Source organism: Mesoplodon bidens (assembly GCF_964165515.1).
Source record: "Mesoplodon bidens genome assembly, chromosome: 16".
NCBI lineage: Eukaryota > Metazoa > Chordata > Mammalia > Artiodactyla > Ziphiidae > Mesoplodon > Mesoplodon bidens.
Genome location: NC_138173.1, coordinates 33,646,354 through 33,667,055, shown reverse-complemented (window position 1 = coordinate 33,667,055; position 20,702 = coordinate 33,646,354). Strand labels below are relative to the sequence as shown.

At 38.0% G+C, this 20,702-nt stretch overlaps 1 protein-coding gene across 1 annotated transcript in view; it reads left to right on the top strand.

The window, feature by feature from the left end:
• Window positions 1-204: 204 nt before the first annotated feature.
• TMEM64 (transmembrane protein 64) overlaps window positions 205-20,702 on the top strand; it is a 34,064-nt gene continuing 13,566 nt past the window's right edge. Inside the window, exons 1-2 of the mRNA XM_081258473.1 lie at window positions 205-1,265; window positions 18,530-18,685. Coding sequence (XP_081114599.1) covers window positions 465-1,265; window positions 18,530-18,685 — 957 coding nt within the window. The 5' untranslated portion in view covers window positions 205-464. The remainder of the gene's footprint in view (window positions 1,266-18,529; window positions 18,686-20,702) is intronic.

Here is a 20,702-nt window from a genome sequence, read left to right as displayed (position 1 = left end):
TCGCCCGACTCTACACCTCATTGCAGTCCCCTCCTTCTCCGGTGCCCGCATACTCTCTGGTCTTTCTGCCCTCCCAAACGCTCCCCTCAGCATCCCAGCCCTCCCTACGCGGTCACTACCCCTCTATTTACCCGCTCAGCCGGCGGGGCTGTGCGTCACAGGGGCGGGGCCAAAATGTAGCTCACGCCAGGCCCCGCCCCGCGCGCCTAAGGCCCCGCCCCCTCTGGCTGAATCGGAAAGGGCACTGCTTGTGCGGGGTCCGGAGTTTTCTCACTCAGCGGCATCATCCCACCGTCTCCGAGTCCTTGCCTTTTTCTGAGGCCATCTACTGCCACCTGAACGAACGCGGGGAGTCAAGGCCAGGCGTGCGGGGCGCCATGAACGGCCGCCGTCTGATGGGCGCGGCGGCGGCGGCGGCGGCGGCGGAGGGACTGGTCGGCTGAGGGCCTGTTCGGGGCCGAGGCATGTGGAGCCCCGGCGGGAGCTTGCTTCAGACTCTGCCCCGACTTCTGCAGCACGACACCCTTCCGGGCCACGCAGAACTGCCGCCCTGCTGGGCCCTGCCGCGGGCGGCGGGCGGGGACGACTCAGCGGACCGCCTTCCCCGCGGGGGCGGGGCGAGCGCGGCGGAGGCAGCGGCAGCAGCGGCCTCTGGAGCCTTGCTCGGAGCCTATCTGGGGCACCACGGTCAGCCTGCGGCCTCTGAGCTGCCGGCGCCGGGCGCGGCCTTGGCGGGCAGCCCCGGGAGCGGCAGCGGCGGCGGCGTGGTGGTCGGCGTGGCCGAGGTGAGAAACTGGCGCTGCTGCTGCCTCGGCAGCACCTGTTGGTGCCGGAGCCTGGTGCTGGTCTGCGTGCTGGCCGCGGTGTGCTTCGCTTCCCTGGCCCTGGTCCGCCGCTACCTGCAGCACCTCCTGCTCTGGGTGGAGAGCCTTGACTCCCTGCTGGGGGTCCTGCTCTTCGTGGTGGGCTTCATCGTGGTCTCGTTCCCCTGCGGCTGGGGGTACATCGTGCTCAACGTGGCTGCCGGCTACCTGTACGGCTTCGTGCTGGGCATGGGACTGATGGTGGTGGGCGTCCTCATCGGCACCTTTATCGCCCATGTGGTCTGCAAGCGGCTGCTCACCGCCTGGGTGACCGCCAGGATCCAAAGCAGCGAGAAGCTGAGCGCCGTTATTCGCGTCGTGGAGGGAGGAAGTGGCCTGAAAGTGGTAGCACTGGCCAGACTGACCCCCATACCTTTTGGGCTTCAGAATGCAGTGTTCTCGGTAAGTGGTGTCCCGCTGGTCCATCTCTTTCCAAGTCTGTTTTTGAGCGATCTTGTGACAGGCCTGGGAGGATGCTCCAACAGATAAATTGCCAGCAGATAAGTGACATTAACAACAGGAATTAAAATTACTTTCCGTCGTACCCTGAGAAATCTCAAACAAATAAAGCAAGTCTAAGTCCGGCCCTCAATAGGAGATTTGGTAGAGAAAGAGCTACTCCTTTTTTGGCATATGAGTTTGATTAAAAATGAAGAGCCCTAGAGAGTGTGGGAGGGAGGCTCAAGAGGGAGGGAATATGGGGATATACGTATACATATAGCTGATTCACTTTGTTGTACAGCAGAAACTAACACAACATTGTAAAGCAATTATACTCCAATAAAGATATAAAAAGAAATGAAGAGCCCTTTTAACTATGAGGGGAGATGAGTGGAAATATCCATTTTAAACATTTGTCATCTGATTTCTGTAACAGCTTTGGCAACAGTCAGGGAGTAAAGGCTTCACATGCCTAGCTTTCCCTCTAACCTGCGTAAATGCATCCAGTGTTTTGACTCAAGTTTTTAACAACGTGGAGCTAAAGGAAGTGTTTGGGTGAACAGTGTAGAGGGTGGTTACAGACTCCATATTTTGGAGTTTCCTAAAATTTTTAATAGGCTTTTTTTTTTCATCAAGTAATTTGCTTTTACAGTGTAATGGGGGGAAGCCTCCTTTTTATCTTTTTTGGAGGAACTTCACTTTGAAATCACTAGGTCGTAAGATAAAACAAAATAGGACAGATAACCTTTTTCCCAGTGAGAATATATTTGTCTTTTTACACACCTTCTATGCTCTTTTTGCCTTGTATTCATATGTTCTGCTTATTCAGTTTAGGTATTTCTAGTTAATGTACATCACATTGTAACTGACTGAGGAATAGAAACACTGCGAAGTGAGGAAACCATCCCATTGAAAGAAAGGAATGCAGTATTTACAAACTTAGTGTCTTTGGAACAAATTATTAACACTATCTGCCCTTGCTTTCCACTTTTCTAAGGTGAAGGGGTTGAACTGGTTACTGAGTTCCTCAAATTCAATGATTCTAAAGTTCAAAGAGTTCATATAGAGATTCCCAGGAACTCAATCCTTCAGCTAGACCTAAAGAAAACTCTGTGTGAAGAAAGAGATTTAGCACTCAAATCCATAGGAATCAATGTATTTTATGTTATTCTGACACATTGTTTTGTCTCAAAAATAAATTGTTAGTCTCTAGAAACTTTCTCATTTTGTTTTATGTTAAGAATAATTCTAACCAACCTACCTCTCTGTGATGAAGTTAAGATTTTTTCTTTTTTCTTCTTTTCTTTTTAAATGCCTTTTGCAAATCTCATGTTGATTCTAACCAACAGCAGTAATGACTGTAGATTGAAGCTTGTGGAGGCATGGAAAGAGATAAGGAGTTTTCTGTACAGATAAAGTTTGGTGTTTACAGGCAGTTTGGTATGTTCTCTTCCTTAATTTTTTACCTTTTCACAACCTCCTATAAACATGAACTTTGACCCAACCTTGGATAATAATAGATCATGTATCCTAAGACTTTGAGAGTGGGAACTAAGGAACCTGAATAGTTTCATACCTTTAGTTTGCTTCCTCTCTATTATAGTTTATTTCCATGTGCATTTTCTTGTCCACCTACCATGTGCCTACTATCCTAGGCTCTTTCCCACATATTATTTCTAATCTAAACTAACCCTGCAGAAGGTGATTATACATATTTTATAGACTATTGTCTAACAGTCTGAAACACAGGGCTGGTGCTCTGGAATTCTACTGTCCCCAGAGAATCTGTTGACCTTGGTCAAGTTACTTATCCTCTCTGTGGTTCATTTTCTTATTTGCAAAATGGGGAAAGTAACGGTACCTACTTCATAGGATTATTGAGACAATTAGTAAAATAAATACATGCTACTGACCTTGGATTAACAAACATTCACATGTTGGCTTTTGTCGTCATTACTGTTGTTATTACCCAGGGTCACCTAGGTAGAGTCAAACTTTGCACTATGGTTTGAAGATAGGGTCTCAACCCATGACTCTGTTTCTTCATTGTATATTTAATACCTAGTATAGTCCCAGGTATATAATGTGGACTCTATATATTTATTAATTAAAAATAAGTTAGGTTTTTTTAAAAGTAATCTCTTAAACATATTAAACACGTGATTAAGAAGTTATACTCCGTACTTGGAAATAATTTAAGGTAATTATGTAATTGAAACCAAACTTGACAAGGGGCAATTCTCAGTTGGCCTTGTGGGGTCAAGAGAAAAGAAGGAAAAAAAGAAAACTGGCCTCTTGAAATAGGTATTATTGGTACAGTCTTACTGAGGAAGAAATGGAGGCTCAAGCATCCAGGAACTTGTTCAGGATCACCCACCTACCAAGTGGTGGAGCTGAGTTATAAATCCCAGATCAGCTGAAAAAGTGCATGGTACTGTGTGAAATTCTCACTCTTGGCCATAAGCAGGGGGGTTGTGGAGCCATTGGATATAGTCTATTATATCTTGTTCATTTCTATTATTAACTGTCTGCTTAGTAGCTCTTTCAACCAAAACTGTTTACTGAATTCACCCAGGGTATGTGAGTGAAAAGAAAGCTTAGTTTAGGCTCATTTTTGTTTTAGCCTGACTTTCCCTTCTGCCTTCTAGAACTTCATTCTGCCTCTACACTCTCTGCCTTCCTACCCCTCAGGCTACCCACAGCTGCCCCCTTTCCAGGCATATTTCTTTTGTTTTCTTCTTCCCTACCTATCTTTTAAATTATCCCTTTTCCCCTCTATTTCAGTTAAAACTCATCTTCAGTGTCCACGATTGATTGATCTTTAATCAATGCCCATGATTAAAGAAATTTATCTGGGCCTGCTTCAAAGAGGAAGTGAAGTATAGTGGTCATGAGGGGCACAGGCTTTGGAAATAAACAGTCCTTGATTAGTCTGTGCTGAGTTATGAGGCTTCAATAAGCTAATGCAGTGAAGGCATTGACTATTTGCCTGGCACATACTCAATTCTCAAAAATTATTAGCAATTATTATTCTTAGTGGTGGTGGTGTAGTGGTTTTTATATGTTAGAGCCAGGAGCTGATTGTAAAAGGTGAATGTATGCAAGAAGGAAAGGTGCTCTCCCTTGCTTCCTATCTATTCTTAACTTTATTTCTTTCCTTCTCCCACGTGTGCTAGAAAGGGATAAGCAAACTGACACTCCACTTTTGAAAAGCTTGAAATGGAAAATAAGTACATAACACTTCATTGTATCAATTCTTAGATTATAAGAAATATAATTTCCCAAGGACATATTTAAATTTTTTCCACTTTTAAAAATGCACTTATTGTTTCTGTTGGGAAATAGTTAACCCCTCCCCCCCGACCAGTGTTTTTTGATGTAATCTTGTATCTGTAGGTATTATTGTACATTAAGACAGATTTCTAGATGCGTAGTCTGTGTGTGTTTCTAGGTACTGTTCTTATCTGAGCACGTATCTAGGATGACTGTTTCTTACTGCTTCAGTCAGGATAGGCTAAATTATGCTACAGTAACAACCCCCAAACCTCAGTGGATTAAAAAGCAAAGGTTTATAAAAAATGCAACTTGAATTATTGTTTATGATGAAAGGGAGATAAATTTAATTTATATTTTGAATTCATCTTTTATGATTTGGGGGACTATAATATATGCTTCCAGCATTTATAATACAATTAAGTTTTTTTTTATTAAATAGACTCTATATTGCATATGATGCCATATTTTTCTCATGACTTCTCATAAATATACGTTCTTTAAGTATAAAAAAAAACAAAGGTTTGTTTACTTACTTGACACAGATCCAGGTTCAACTTGGTTTGGGGAAGGGGTGGGGAGTCTCTGCTTTATGTCATTTTTACTTTGGGATCCAGGATGACAGAGCCACCATTTTTCACTTGGTTTATGTGACATGGTGAATTGCACACTGGTTTTTAAAGCTTTCACCTGGAAGTAATCTCACTTTTTACTGGCCTGAACAAGTTACATGGCTACAGCTAACTTCAAAGGGGCAGTGTGTGTGCCAGGAAGGAGAGAACTGGAGTGTTTGGTAGCAGTCTTCATGACTCTGGCACTTGACTTACGGATTCTCCCTCCCAGGCCCTTCAGTTCAGTCCACTGCCACTACCCTGGTTCAGGCATCTCAGCCTCCCATCTGGTCTCCTTGCTTCTTAAACAAAGATTTCTAATTTTTTCTCTCTCCAGAAAGATCTTTCTAGAGTGCATATCCGATCTTGGTGCTCCCTGAAGGGAAACTCTCAAGTGAGTTTTCTTCTCTCCTCAGGATAAATTCCCAACCCTCATCTTACTTCTATAGCCTCTCTCTTATCATTCCACAATTACTAAGTGCCCTTTGATGTGTTAACTTTTTTCATCCTCATTCTAAGAGATATACATGATCATTTCTGATTCAGACATAGCAAATCTTGTCTGTAGCCTCAGAATTTCAGGATTTCCTTTTTGTTGATAAAGTTGAAAACTGTAAACATTCATAAGAATAACATCCCATTCTGTATGGAGTAAGCATTAAAGCATTCTTGTAAGGTCTCCTATAAGATGCCCCCTTGGAGACATCTGAACTTCTACAGTTTAAAGTTACCACCAGTGAAATGTCAACTTTAATCCAAATATATTACACGATAATTGGTTGTTATGGGTAACACTATTCATATTGGTGCTTGCAACTTCCAAAGGGGTTTGATTTTGTTGTTGCTGTTGTTCCATAGGAGATCCTAAAAATCATTCTCTGTTTTCATTTCGGTCGTAGAAAAACTTCTCAAACAGTTCCACATGGGAAATTTTCTTTCCATCATGGTTAAATCTTTGAAACCTCAAACAAAAACATAAAACATAGCATGGGGCCTCCCTGGTGGCGCAGTGGTTGAGAGTCCGCCTGCCGATGCAGGGGATACGGGTTCGTGCCCCGGTCTGGGAGGATCCCATATGCCGCGGAGCGGCTGGGCCCGTGAGCCGTGGCCGCTGGGCCTGCGCGTCCGGAGCCTGTGCTCCGCAACGGGAGAGGCCACAACAGTGAGAGGCCCGCATACCACAAAAAGAAAAAAAAAAAAAAAAAAAAAAACATAGCATGGAAGATCCTCTTATTCATATGTTGTATACCACTTTACAGTATGCAGAGCAAATTTACATACATGATATTGCTTAATCATCACAACAGTCCTCTGAGGAGTTATTAGTGACTTATAGGCAGTTATATAGAGGACAAAATATCACACACTTGAAATTAGATTTAGTTCTAACATTTACTCTGACATCTTGAGCTACTCTTTTGAGCCATACTTTCTGTTGTAAAATGTGTTTACTAATACCTGCTACAAAGCTGCGGTAAAATATATAGCTTGCTCATTACTTACTATTTCCTTCTGTCTATCCTCTGTGTTCCAAAAAAAGGACATTGATACTCAAAGTTTTTTGTTTGTTTGTAATTTAACCGTTATTTATATTGTACTTAATAACTGCCAGGCACTGTTCTTCTAACATGTACACATTACTTATTTAAGACTCATATAAACCCTAATCCTCATCTTAAGCTAAGGTAGTTGAGGCAGAGTGATGAAATAACTATCCCAGGAACATACAGTTAGTAAATTGTAGAGTCATGAACTTACCTAAGATTCTGTTGTTGATCTGAGAAGAGCTGGGTTGCTCAGAGATCTCCTTATTCCACTGATAGTTGCAGAGCACTTGCCCCAGGACCTCCCATGTGTCAGGCACTGGGCAAGGTTCTACACAGTTGAATTAGACATCATCCCAGGAAAATGATTTGAAAAAATATCAGAAGAATAATGTTTTGCGCATGTGAGAAGTACATGAAATTGGAATTTTAACATCCATAAATAGTGTTATTGGAATACAGCCATGCTCATTCATGTATGTACAATTTGTGGCTCTTTTTAAGCTAAAACAGCAGGGTTAAGTAGTTGTGACAAAGACCCTATGGCCTGCAAAACCTAAGATATTTCCTACCTGGCACTTTGCAGAAAAAGTTTTCCTTAGAGCTACAGCAGTCACAGCCACCAGGCCTGTGCCCCTGCAACTGTAGGAAGAGGCCCTTAAGCGCTCATATATATCTTTTTACCTTTGTATTTAGCAAAACCCTTTTTTTAAAAAAGACCATATGTGGATAAAAAGAAAAAAAAAAGAAAAAGAAAAGAAATGAGTAAATTTAAAAGTGCAAGGCCTGACCCATCATCCTGGCTCACTTCTCAGTGGAACCACTTTAGAGAATTTTATGTTACCTAACTGTTAGTTACTTTGGCTATTTTTATTAGCCCACAGTAGGTTAGAAGCAGCAACAGAAAGGTTCTTTATTTGTTTTGGGAGGGGCAGGGAGCTGTGAAACTGGTGTACTGACTAAAATAATGACAGCAAAAAATAAGATTAAAGACAAAGTTGAAGCAAATGTAACTAATGTATTTTCCTAGAGTTTGCCTTGAGTAATCAAGAAAAATATACATTACTTGTTCACAATCGAACTGAAATTTATTATAATTAAATAAAAGTATTTTATTGGCTAGTGACTGAAAGACCAGAAAAATGGTAAAATCTTAGCCTCATGGATTCTTTGGGGACCTTAGGTTCTGTCTCAGCTCCTGTGTGACTTTGTGAAGTCATTTAATGATCTGGCCTCCAGGTTTTGTTATTTGTAAAATGAGATAGGTTTGACAGGGTCTCAGAGTTTGCTCTTAAAAAGACAAATGTTCTGAGTAACTAGCATTACTTTTTATTTAACAGTTTTGTGATAGTATGTTTTATAAAAATGTTTTCTCATTTTCTTACATTCTTATTCTGTGTTATTATAGATATAATCATTCATTCATACACAGATGATGGGTCATGATACTTGTCACTGTACCAGTATATCTAATGATTATTTCTTCTTACTATTAAAGTATACTGATTCATTGCCAGTGGTACAGTTCAGATGGAATAGAAAGACAGAGGCACAGTCTGTGTTTTGAAGGAGCTTGGAGTCGTCAAGTCTTGAAGGTTGAGACATGATGACCAAGTTGAAAAATGTCATGCCACCTTAGCCCACATCCTTAGACCTCATAGTACCACTGAGTATAGCTGGCTATTACTTCCTCAAAACTGTGTTCTCCTGTTTGTGCCTCTTCAGTTATCTCACCAGCTTCTGTGATTTTCATGTGTCATATATGGGGTTAGAATTCACAAATCTGTATCTCTAGCCTGTTGTATCATAGTAACGAATACAGTATGTCTTATTACCCCTTCCTAGATAAAAAATTTTCTTTAGAGGCAGAGAGTCTTATTAAAACTTATTTTAACAGTATTTGCCTTTTCTGTCTATGAAATAAGTATTCATTGTAAAAACTTTGAAAAGTATAGTAAGTACAAAGAAGAAAAATCAGTAACATTTCAGTGTTTATTTTTCTAGTCTTTGCATTTGTTAATGCATGTGCTTTCATTATATAACATTGTGAGTGAATGTTATAAATGATTTTTGTGACTTTTTACTGAATGTAATGAACATTTTGGTCATTAAGTATACTACAAAATGACTTAAAATGACCACACAGTCAGCTGTGGTTTTCAATCTTTGTATCTTTATCCCTGCTTAGACCTGGGCCTTATGTGTAGAAGGCATTTGATAAATTTTTGTTGAATGAGTAGAAGTAATAAACCAATAGTTTGTCATAACTCTATAAAGAAGATCTTTTTAACTTATGTTCCAGAAATTATATGCAGTAAGATATATATATATATATATTTCACCCCCCCGCCCCTGGGGAGGAGGTTCAATGTGTGTATTAATCAGATTCTCAAATGGATCAGTGACCCCTAAAATATTTAGGAACCATTAAAAGCAGTTCCTAATTTAGGGATAGTGAACTAATGAAAAAATCTGTATATATGAAGATGGTTTCTGCATTGTAGACAGATTTATTGTCCTATCTCTGTCAGTAGAAGCCTCTACACTGATGCTCTCTCCACCTGTTAGAGTGGGGTTTCTCAGAGCCCTTGCCTTGTTTTGTTTTTTTTGTTTGTTTTTGTTTTTTTTCCGGTAGCAAGACTTTTCTCAGTACATTCAGGGTTGCTTCCTGAACAGAGGGTCTTAACCTTGATATCACATTGACCTCAGAGGTTACTGGAAATGCTTTCAGTGTTCATTCAGTATTCACTCAACAAGTAACTGATAGGTACTACTCTGTGCCCACTGCTGTTCTAGATGCTAGAGATACAATAGCAATGAATAAAGCCATCCCAGATCCTTCAAGGTGCTTGCAGTCTAGTGGAGAAAACATTCTGGATATATCAAGGCTAATATTTTGCTGATAATGAATTAATTTCCATTTAATACATTATTTCTCTGAGGGGAAGGGGGAAAGCATGTTTAGTTTCTGAACAGCCAATTACAAGTGGACTTTGCATCCTGGCCTGTTTATAAACTGGCAACTATTATGTCTCCACTTTATAAACAAAATAATTTTAATGTTGATACAGTCTACATCCAATCAACATATATTTAGTATCTGATATATAGTAGGCATCATACTAAAGACTAGAGACACAATGAGGAACAAGACAGATGGGTCCCTTCCTTTACAAACTTATAGTCTGAGGAAGGGGTAAAGGGCAAACAGATGGTGAAACCTTCCGTTACTCTCTAGTGTGAAGGGACTTGGTGAGTAATAGTGTTCTGTCAGAGAACTTGAGAGCAGTTCTTAATGCAGACTTGGGAGCTTGGGATAGGTGTCCTAGAGAAATTGATGACTGAGTACTGAAAGACAGTTTGGGACTTTGCCCAAGTAAAAGGAGTGGGAGGAAGGATATAAGTGTTCTTGCCAGAAGGAACAATGTACAAAGGCCCAAAAAGAAAAGAGCAAGGAATGTTCCAAGAACAAGAGAATTTTGATGTGTCTGGAACATAGTGTGATGTGAAGCATGAGACATTCAGAGCCCAGGTCATGAAGCAGTTTGCATGTTGAAGAACCTGACCTTCATTCTGATGGCAGTAGGAAGGAGTTTAAGCAGGACTGGATTTGCCTTTTTAAAAGATTGCTGCAAAAGTTAGCATAGGTTGTGAGTGGAGGGTAGGTAGGTCTAGAGTATCAAGACTAGAGAGGGGGAGACTGAATAGGAATAGGAACGGACAATGGGTAGATTACTAACATATGTAAAAGGTAGAATCCATAAGAGAGGGTAGATGATTGGATGTGAGAATGAGGGACGAATGAGTGTGTGACTGACTTCTGAAGTGTCTAGGGCAACTGAGATTGGGAACACTGAAAGAGGTATTTTGGGGAGGGAAGGGAATGGGCAGTTAATGTTTTTCCTTTAACCAGTTTTTAAAATTTCATGTTTCTGGAAGTGAAAACTAGTTGCCATTTGTTGAGTATTTCTCCCTCTCTGTTTCTGAAATATTGATAGTAAGTATCAATATTTAGGATATATATTATAAAATATATAATTTATCAATAATATTTAGATGAAAAGAGCAAGTGTAGTCATTTTAACTTCTTTTGACCATTCCTTAAAAATTATTATAGGGATTCATGATTTTTTTCTGTATAATATTACTAAATATATATTTTAATTGGAATTTACTTTAATAGTAACTTTGTCAATAAGCAGCATTGCTTTTATATAAACTAAGAAACACACCTATACAGGAAGGTGTAATTTGCCAAAACTAATAGAGATTCACAAAGCTTTGGATAAAATTTGAGTTCTTCCATACACAGATCATCTTTATATTCTTCACTCGATCTGTGTCAAGATATTCTTTGTAAAAATGATAAAGTTTCTTAGTGTGTTAAATTAAAGCCCGTAAAGCCGTTGTGTAAACAGCTGTAAATAGAGAAAGCAGAGGAGCTGGAGGCAGGGTTGCCAGGGGAGCTGTGCTTTGTGCCGTGCCTGAGAGGACAGCAGGCCTCAGGTTCAGTGAGCATCTGAGTGATCCATCTAAAGACAGAGGTTCTCTTATTGTCAGCTTCAAAAATATGTGTTCAGAGAAGAATCAGCGGGGCTTCCCTGGTGGTGCAGTGGTTGAGAGTCCGCCTGCCAATGCAGGGGACACGGGTTCGTGCCCCGGTCCAGGAGGATCCCACATGCCACAGAGTGGCTGGGCCCGCGAGCCATAGCCGCTGAGCCTGCGCGTCCGGGGCCTGTGCTCCGCAACGGGAGAGGCCACAGCAGTGAGAGGCCCGCGTACCGCAAAAAAAAAAAAAAAAAAAGAATCAGCTCTTGCTCTTCAGAATTAAGGGTTTCTTTCTCTTTTTTTTCCTTCAGATGGGCACGTCTTTGTTTTCAGGATCTATCTGGTATATGGTAAAGTAATATTCTACAGTAACCCCTACTGACCCAGACAAGTGAGTTACATCTCTAAGTAAATCACAGTACCTCTGAGAATAAGAATGTGTATACTTTCATGGTGCTTCTAGAGTTTTAAAAGCATGGGAAGATGGCAATCAGGTAGCATTCACCATCCCTGGAACTCTCACTGGAGTATTTCTGATCACAGAATCTAACCAGCAGGATAACACTGACATCCTTGGCTGAGATTTCTAGGAGTCTTTGAAGTAGGAAAACAGTCCTGAGCCAAGATCCCAGGGTATTGTAGTCAGGAATTCCAGTGGGAATATTCTAGGCTCACATTTAATGTCTTTTTGGAAAGTAGGACAAGGAGACATTTCTTTTTTTTTAAACAACTTTATTGGAGTATAATTGCTTTACAATGGTGTGTTAGTTTCTGCTTTACAACAAAGTGAATCAGTTATACATATACATATGTTCCCATATCTCTTCCCTCTTCCGTCTCCCTCCCTCCCACCCTCCCTAACCCACCCCTCTATGTGGTCACAAAGCACTGAGCTGATCTCCCTGTGCTATGCGGCTGCTTCCCACTAGCTATCCACCCTACGTTTAGTAGTGTATATATGTCCATACCTCTCTCTCGCTTTGTCACAGCTTACCCTTCCCCCTCCCCGTATCCTCAAGTCCATGCTCTAGTAGGTCTCTGTCTTTATTCCCATCCTACCCCTAGGCTCTTCATGACTTTTTTTTTTTCCTTAGATTCCATATATATGTGTTAGCATACAGTATTTGTTTTTCTCCTTCTGATTTACTTCACTCTGTATGACAGGCTCCATGTCCATCCACCTCACTACAAATAACTCAATTTCATTTCTTTTTATGGCTGAATAATATTCCATTGTGTATATGTGCCACATTTTCTTTATCCATTCATCCAATGATGGACACTTAGGTTGCTTCCATGTCCTGGCTATTGTAAATAGAGCTGCAATTAACATTTTGGTACATGTATCTTTTTGAATTATGGTTTTCTCAGGGTATATGCCCAGTAGTGGGATTGCTGGGTCGTATGGTAGTTCTATTTGTAGTTTTTTAAGGAACCTCCATACTGTTCTCCATAGTGGCTGTATCAACTTACATTCCCACCAACAGTGCAAGAGTGTTCCCTTTTCTCCACACTCTCTCCAGCATTTATTGTTTCTAGATTTTTTGATGATGGCCATTCTGACTGGTGTGAGATGATATCTCATTGTAGTTTTGTTTGTTTGTTTGTTTTTTGCGGTACACGGGCCTCTCACTGTTGCGGCCTCTCCCGCTGTGGAGCACAGGCTCCGGACGCGCAGGCTAAGCGGCCATGGCTCATGGGCCTAGCCGCTCCTCGGCATGTGGGATCTTCCCGGACCGGGGCACGAACCCATGTCCCCTGCATCGGCAGGCGGACTCTCAACCACTGCACCACCAGGGAAGCCCTGATTTGCATTTCTCCAATGATTAATGATGTTGAACATTCTTTCATGTGTTTGTTGGCAATCTGTATATCTTCTTTGGAGAAATGTCTGTTTAGGTCTTCTGCCTATTTTTGGATTGGGAGACATGTTTTTTTAAAAGTCGGTGGGTAAAGGCCTACCGGGGAAAGAAGGTTGGATGGGTCTCTTTGTGGGAACAGGTATTCTAAATTAGTGTTGTTTGTCAAAGACTGGAACTAGATGCAGATTCTGAATAGGATCATGGCTTATAGGAAATGCCAGATTAGAATAATTTAGAACCTGTTTATCTTTAATACACTTAGTAATAGTTGAAAAACTGTATGTGTGTGTATTATTGTTTTGTTCTATTGGTTAAATTATTTGACACACCAGCAATACAGTTTACAATGATTACCTGAAATTAGTTTCTTTGCTTTATTTAGCTATGCAGCTTTTCAGAAAAGAACTGTATGTAAATAATAACACTTGATTTTTCTGTAGAATGAGGTTCGGTCATGAAATGTTTGATAAACTTTGATTTATGCTTTGGACAAGGGTCTTGTTAAAGAGCTAAGTGGCAGGGTTGTTTCAGATTTATGATATCTGTTCTTAAAGTAGCCACTTGGATATTATTGATGTCATCCATAAATGTCAATTATGTGTTCTCTTTGGAGAAACTTCATTACATTTAAAGATTATGAACTGAAGCTTTGCATTCTGATATTTTGAAACTTAAATATTTATTTTAAAAATAACTTCCATAACATATAATGTCATTATTAACTGCAGTGTAATAATTTTTATGATTCATTTTTGTCATATTTATTTATTTTATACATTTGACATGTTTAGTTCTAAAGAAAGTTTTCCATTCCTGTAAGTGCTCCAGACTGATAGAGGAACCTTCCTAATACTTAGCCCCATTCATGTCATTCTTTGATTAGACTCCCCAGAGCTTTTCTACTGAGTACAAACTCATTCTCCTTTAACCCAAGGCCTGTAACAAGTATCACCCTGAATACTTGCCCTGTCTTTATTTGACAGGATTCCCTTGCCCTATAAATAATCCAAACTGTACTGCTAACTTTACTAATACATCCTATATGTTCCCTACCACATTGTCCTTATTCATTCTCTTCTTGGAACACCTTAACTTCCTCATCCCACCTATCTTTGCCTGCCAAACTCATATTAGCTTGTGGAGTTCATTTCAAATTCCTCTTATTCCATAATATTGCCCTTTGGTCCCCCACTCCTACAGAGATTTTAATCCCTGTTTATTCTTTAATACTTTCTGTGTAGTTCTTCTCAAGGCTCCCTTTCTGCCTGTTTCTGAAGTAGTGTGTGTACTTGTCAGTGTGTAAATTCTTCAAGGTAAAAGTTGTGTCATACTGCCTCTTGCAGGCACCTACCAGAGCATCTTGCATAGAGCAGTCTTTGAGCCAGTAATTGTTTAGGTGAATCTTTAACAACCAGTCACTGTAGTATTCTTTCTAAACCAGCAGTGGCATATCTCCAATTAATCATCTATGAGTAGAGATAAATGTATCTTTACTGAAAACATGATTTACATAATTATTAGGTTAGATTGTAGTTATAGAGTAACCTGTAGCTGTTTAAAATACCAGATCTTAAAATTAATAAAAATGAAATTTAATAAAATAGCCACTAGCTTTCTTATATAACAGTAATACCCAGATAAGGATGTGGAAAAGTTATTCTCAAAATTAATGGCAGTAGCAGCAACAACTATAACACAAAATGCTTAGAAATAAACTAATAAGAAATAACTGATACATGTGAATAAAACCACCAAACTTTAGTAAGAAATATGGAGGATTTTTAAGTAATTATAAAAACATTTCTTGATAAGAGGACTGAATATTCTGGAGATTGCATCTCTGTCCAGATTAATTTATAAATTTACCTTAATCCTAGTATAATGTTTACTAAGTTTTTTGAGTGACAGAGTGATCCTAAAATGTATCTGTAAAAATGAATAGGTAAGAAGGTTATGCAAATTTTAAAAAGAAGAGTAATAATAGGGGTTTGAAGGATGGGAAATTCCTCATATTAAACTGATAGGCTTTACAATAATTTGGTTTCAACACAAGGTTTAAGATATCAGTGGACAGTATTAGAGCCCCAAATAGACCCCTTTATATATAGTAACTTCATTTATAATAAAGTAAACATCATAAGTTGCTGGAGAAGTTATTGATTATTCAATAAATAATGCTAGGAAAATTGGCTACTGGGGAAAGGGAGGAATAAGGAATCCTCACCTTTAATTCAAATAAATTACAGAAGGAATAAGTGGTAAATATTAAAAAGGAAAATATAATAAGAAAAGAAAGATAGGCAGAAATTAACAATGGGCTGGCTCTGAAAAGATGTTCTAAAGCTAAAAGCAATGGGAAATCAGAGGAAACAATTAATAATATATATAAATAATATATGTATAAATTTAGAAACATTTGAATGTCAAAACATAAAATTAAAGAGACACTTTAAAGGAAAATATTTACCACATATAATGTACAAAAAGTTGCCCTTGCTATAAAAAGAATAAATATCATGAATAAATAAGAAAACACTTAACATTTCAATGAACATTAGCAAATGTGAACAAATAAAGCCCTAAAGAAGTACAAATAGAAATATATATATTTAAAACTAATGTAAATATAAATTAAAATAGTACAGATTAAACAATGATCAAACATTATTTTTACCCCTATCAAACTAAGAGAGATTGAAATTTAAAACTTAAATTTGGTAAGAGTATGATGAAATGGACACACATATACATTACTTACTGATAGGTATGTAAAACTGTGAACCTTTTGGGAAAACAGTTTTTACTGTTTGATCCAGTAATTCCATTCCGAATGATCTTTCCTAAAATAATGGAGTTGCATATTAGTCATTTCTTGCTGTGCAACAATCACTCCAAAACTGAATGGCTTAATAAACATTTATTATCTCACAGTTTCTGTGGGTTGGGAATTCCTGTACAGCATAGCTAGGTGCCTCTAATTCAGGTTCTCTCTCAGTACTACAATCAAGATGCCGACCAGAGGTGCAGCCATCTTACGGCTCCACTGGGGGAGAATCTGCTTCCAGGCTTACTCTAGTGTCTGTTGGCAGGTCTCAGGTATTTGCTAGCTGTTGGCTGAAGACGTCAATTCCTTGGTACAGCAAGGACCTCTCCATAGAGCTGCTTACAACATGGTAACTTAACTTCTTGAGGGAGAGATGGAAATCCTGTTTTTTTTGTAACCTAATCTTGGAACTAATATCTCATCGCTTATGCTGTGCAGTCTGTTTGCTAGAAGAAAACCCTAGGTCCAGCCCACACTCCAGGGGAGAGGATCACACAAGGGCATGAATACTACGAGATGGATTTATTGGGAATATTTTAGACACTGTTCTCCCACAGAGGTTAATATACAAAGGTTTTCATATAGGTTTAAAAAATTTATAATAGCGTAAAAAATACATAATCACATATACACAAAGAAAGAAAGAAACAATTTTAGATGTTCTACAGCAAAAGAATGGTTAAATTGTGCTACATCCACACAGTGTTATTGGGTTGGCCAAAAAGTTCCTTTGGTTTTTAAGTAACAATAAAATATACATTTTTAATTTTCACTGAGAACTTTGTTGAACAGCGTATTCACTGTTTTGTTCCACTACCTTCTGCCATTTTCAGGCAACTTCATAATTCCATCTTTCCAAAACTTTTTCTGAGCAAAGAACTGTTCCAGGTGCCTTTTACATTCTTCCAGGAAATTGAACTTTTTTCCATTAAGAGAATTTTTTAAAGACCTAAATAAATGGAAATCCGAAGGTACAGTGTCTGGTGAATATGGTGGGTGAATCAGAACTTCCCAGCCAAGCTGTAACAGTTTTTGCCTGGTCATCAAAGAAACATGCAGTCTTGTGTTATCCTGATGGAAGATTACGCGTTTTTTTGTTGACCAATTCCGGACGCTTTTCATCGAGTGCTGCTTTCAGTTGGTCTACTTGGGAGCAGTACTCGTTGGAATTAATCGTTTTGTTTTCCAGGAGCTCATAATAGAGGACTCCCTTCCAATCCCAACATATGCACAGCATGACCTTCTTTGGATGAAGACCAGCCTTTGGTGTGGTTGGTGTGGTTTTGCTTGCCTCACGATCGCTTCCATTCCATATTATTGTACAGTATCCACTTTTCATTGCCCATCACAATTTGTTTTAAAAGCAGAATGTTTTTGTTACGTTTAAGTAGAGAATCGCATGTGAAAATACCATCAAGAAGGGTTTTTTTTTCTGCTTAACTTACAAGGAACCCAAACATCAATGCGATTAACATAACCAAACTGGTGCAAATGATTTTCAACGCTTGATTTGTATATTTTGAGTATGCTGGCTATCTCCCTTGTGGTTTAACGTTGCTTGTTCTCAATTAATGTCTCGATTTGATCGCTATCAACTTACCTGGTCTACCTGACCGTGGAGCATCGTTCAGCAAGAAATCTCCAGCACGAAACTTTACAAACCACTGTTCAGTCACAGCACCTTCTCCATACACTGCATAAATCTTTTTTTTTTTTTTGCGTTTCAGTTGCGTTTTTACCTTTCCTGAAATAATAAAGCATAATATGCCGAAAGTGTTGCTTTTTTTTCTTCCATCTTTAATAATAAAATGGCTACACAAAAATTCAATTTTGATGTTATTTTTTAAATGCACACCAATATGACAGCTGTCACAATACAATCTAACAAAATTGTTTCGAATGAAGTTAAAGACACCTAAGTGCTACTAGAGCCATCTTATGGGAAAAAAAACGAATGAACCTTTTCGCCAACCCAATAGTGTAATTGTATAATAATAATAATTTCTACCTTTTTGAGTGTTAGTCATGTGCTAGGCATTTGTTAAGATATTTACAAATATTTCTGATCCTAACAACAACCATGTAAGGTAGTGGTTATTATCCTCATTTTACAAATGAAAAAAACTGATATTCAAAGACTCAGCCTTTAAGTGTCATTCTAGAGTTACCTGGCTTCAAAGCCCAGTGACCACATTGCCATTTAAGTATGCTTATGAAGAATATTTAAATGACATGAGGAAGACTTAAAACACTGTTTTGACAGAGTGATCTGTGTGTGCGCACATTTTATTTACGTGTAAGGAAAAAACAATAGTCACAAATGTTAGCTTTCAATGGCAGAATAATAGATTAAAATTTTTCTTTAAACTTTTATTTCATTCTAAATCTTTTACATTCTGTATGTATTCCCCTTATAATCATTTTTAAAAACCAGAATGCTTTGAAAAGTAGTTCAGCTTCCTCTACTCCAAGGGAAAACTGCTAGCAAGACTTGTACCACAGTTTTATGTGAAGTTGAAATTTTATGTTGTAATGAATCATTCCATTTAATCTGCTCTTCTAGATTACCGATCTCTCCTTACCCAACTATCTGATGGCATCTTCGGTTGGACTGCTTCCTACCCAGCTCCTGAATTCTTATTTGGGTACCACCCTGAGGACCATGGAAGATGTCATTGCAGAACAAAGTGTTAGTGGATATTTTGTTTTTTGTTTACAGGTGAGTTTAAGGCCAAGGCTTGTCTTTTTTTGTTTGTTTCCTTTTTGTATGACATTACTGATTTAAATCTAAGAAATTTCACTGAAAATAATATAAGAAGATTTTTTTTCCTTTTTACACCTTTTCTTGTTCTTTCAATACTACTTCATATTTTGACAACATTTACATTTTTAATTGTGTGGATATATGGAAATATATAGAACTGAATTGACACTTACTGAAAATTCTCTTAAACACAAAAAAAGGAATGACAAAAATAGGGTTCTTTTTGCAGTGATTATTTTCAAAGTCATGACTAAATCAAATATTCTATTTTGAGTTTGTATGAAGTGTTAATACTACATTTCTAAAGATAGTGAGATTTGGTGGGGTTGGGTTTTTATCTTAGTTACTTTACCTTCAAATTTTGAAGGTATTGAACTTTTCTACTGGTATTTTTTAGATTATTATACTGGCAATGTAAATTTCTTTCTAGTACAATTTGATGTGAAAAAAAAATTTTTTAGAAAGTATTGCTTTATAAAAGGTATAGAAGTATTCCATTACAAGTTCAAATAATATTTGTATAATAGATTATTACTACCATGCAGATTATAGCATAGTTTGGGGTACATACAATTCAATATAAGAGGTTAATAAAACAGGAAAATCCTGCTATGTAGGCAGACTTATTCAGTGCCTTAAATTACATGCAGGAAGAGTTAAAAATTCATTTGCTTGCGATACATTTCATTCCTGAGATTTACCAAAATATAAAATCACCATAATTTTTGATGATTTAGTAAGATGGTGCTGATGATGGTCACTAACATTTATTGAATGCTTTATATGCCATATATTTAAGCTCATTTAATGCCTACCAAAACCTTAGTAGGCATATAATTTTATTATCTATTATCTCGAGCCAATTGTACATTCAGTGATGTCACACTGGTAGCTTGAAATTGGTCATGACGGAGGTATCTACAGTTATGGAAAATGGCAAGTGCTCTAAGTCAAGCTTCCCACCTCTGATCCCTAAGAGCTAGTTTACTAGCACACCACTGAATAATAATTTGTCTAATGTCAGAGCTGCAAGGGGTAGAATCAGAATTTGAACAAAGGCAGTTGGTTCTAGAGACCATGCTCATAACCAACGGTCTACTGAGCAGATAATACTAGTGAGATAGCTGACTTAACTTACTGGTCCCTTGACTTGTAAGTTTTAATTTATACTGTTATTGAATATATGGTGTCACATTGCAAATTTACTGTTAGTGGTATTCTCAATTTATTGAGGTACTATATTGTATTAAAAATACTACGATAAATAAAGCCAGAGTTAATTTTCTTTGTGCTTATGCAGTACAAGTTTAGTAAACAAAGTAAGCCCAGGAATATTTACATTAAACTATAAATAAAGCTTGTCAGTGAAAGGGCTTGCTTTAACAAAAATTTTGTAATATTTTTGATACTCAGGAAGTCAGTTTTTATTTTTCTTTACTATTTTTTCTTCAGAGCTACATTTTTTTAAGATAACCTGCTATAGGTTTAGAGTTTTCATTACAGTTGGTTTATTTTTATTAATGTAGCATGCCAATCACATACTAAACTTTCTATGTGTTACATAGTATCTATGTTAATAATTTATGTTTATAATCATCCCAAGGTACTCTAAGATTCTGATGTACACTACATTCTCAGATTGATTTTTTTAGTATATTTAAGCATATTTTATGTTTTTCAAGTTTCCTGAAAACAATTTGAAACATCTTTTTTTCTTGACATTGTAATTAGAATTCCTCATTATTAGTAGTTTTCAGAAGATATTCACTATTTGATACTTTATATTTCTATACATCTTAGTAAATTACTCAACTATAATCAATGGAATGTAATAGAGCAAACTAGTTCATGCATTTGTCAGTGGTGTTTCTTAAAATATAGGATGTTCTTTTTTTCTAAGAGATTTCTTACCCCTTTGCTTGAATTGGCAAATTATTTAAACTTAGGATACAAAACAGGGGGAAAAAGGTAA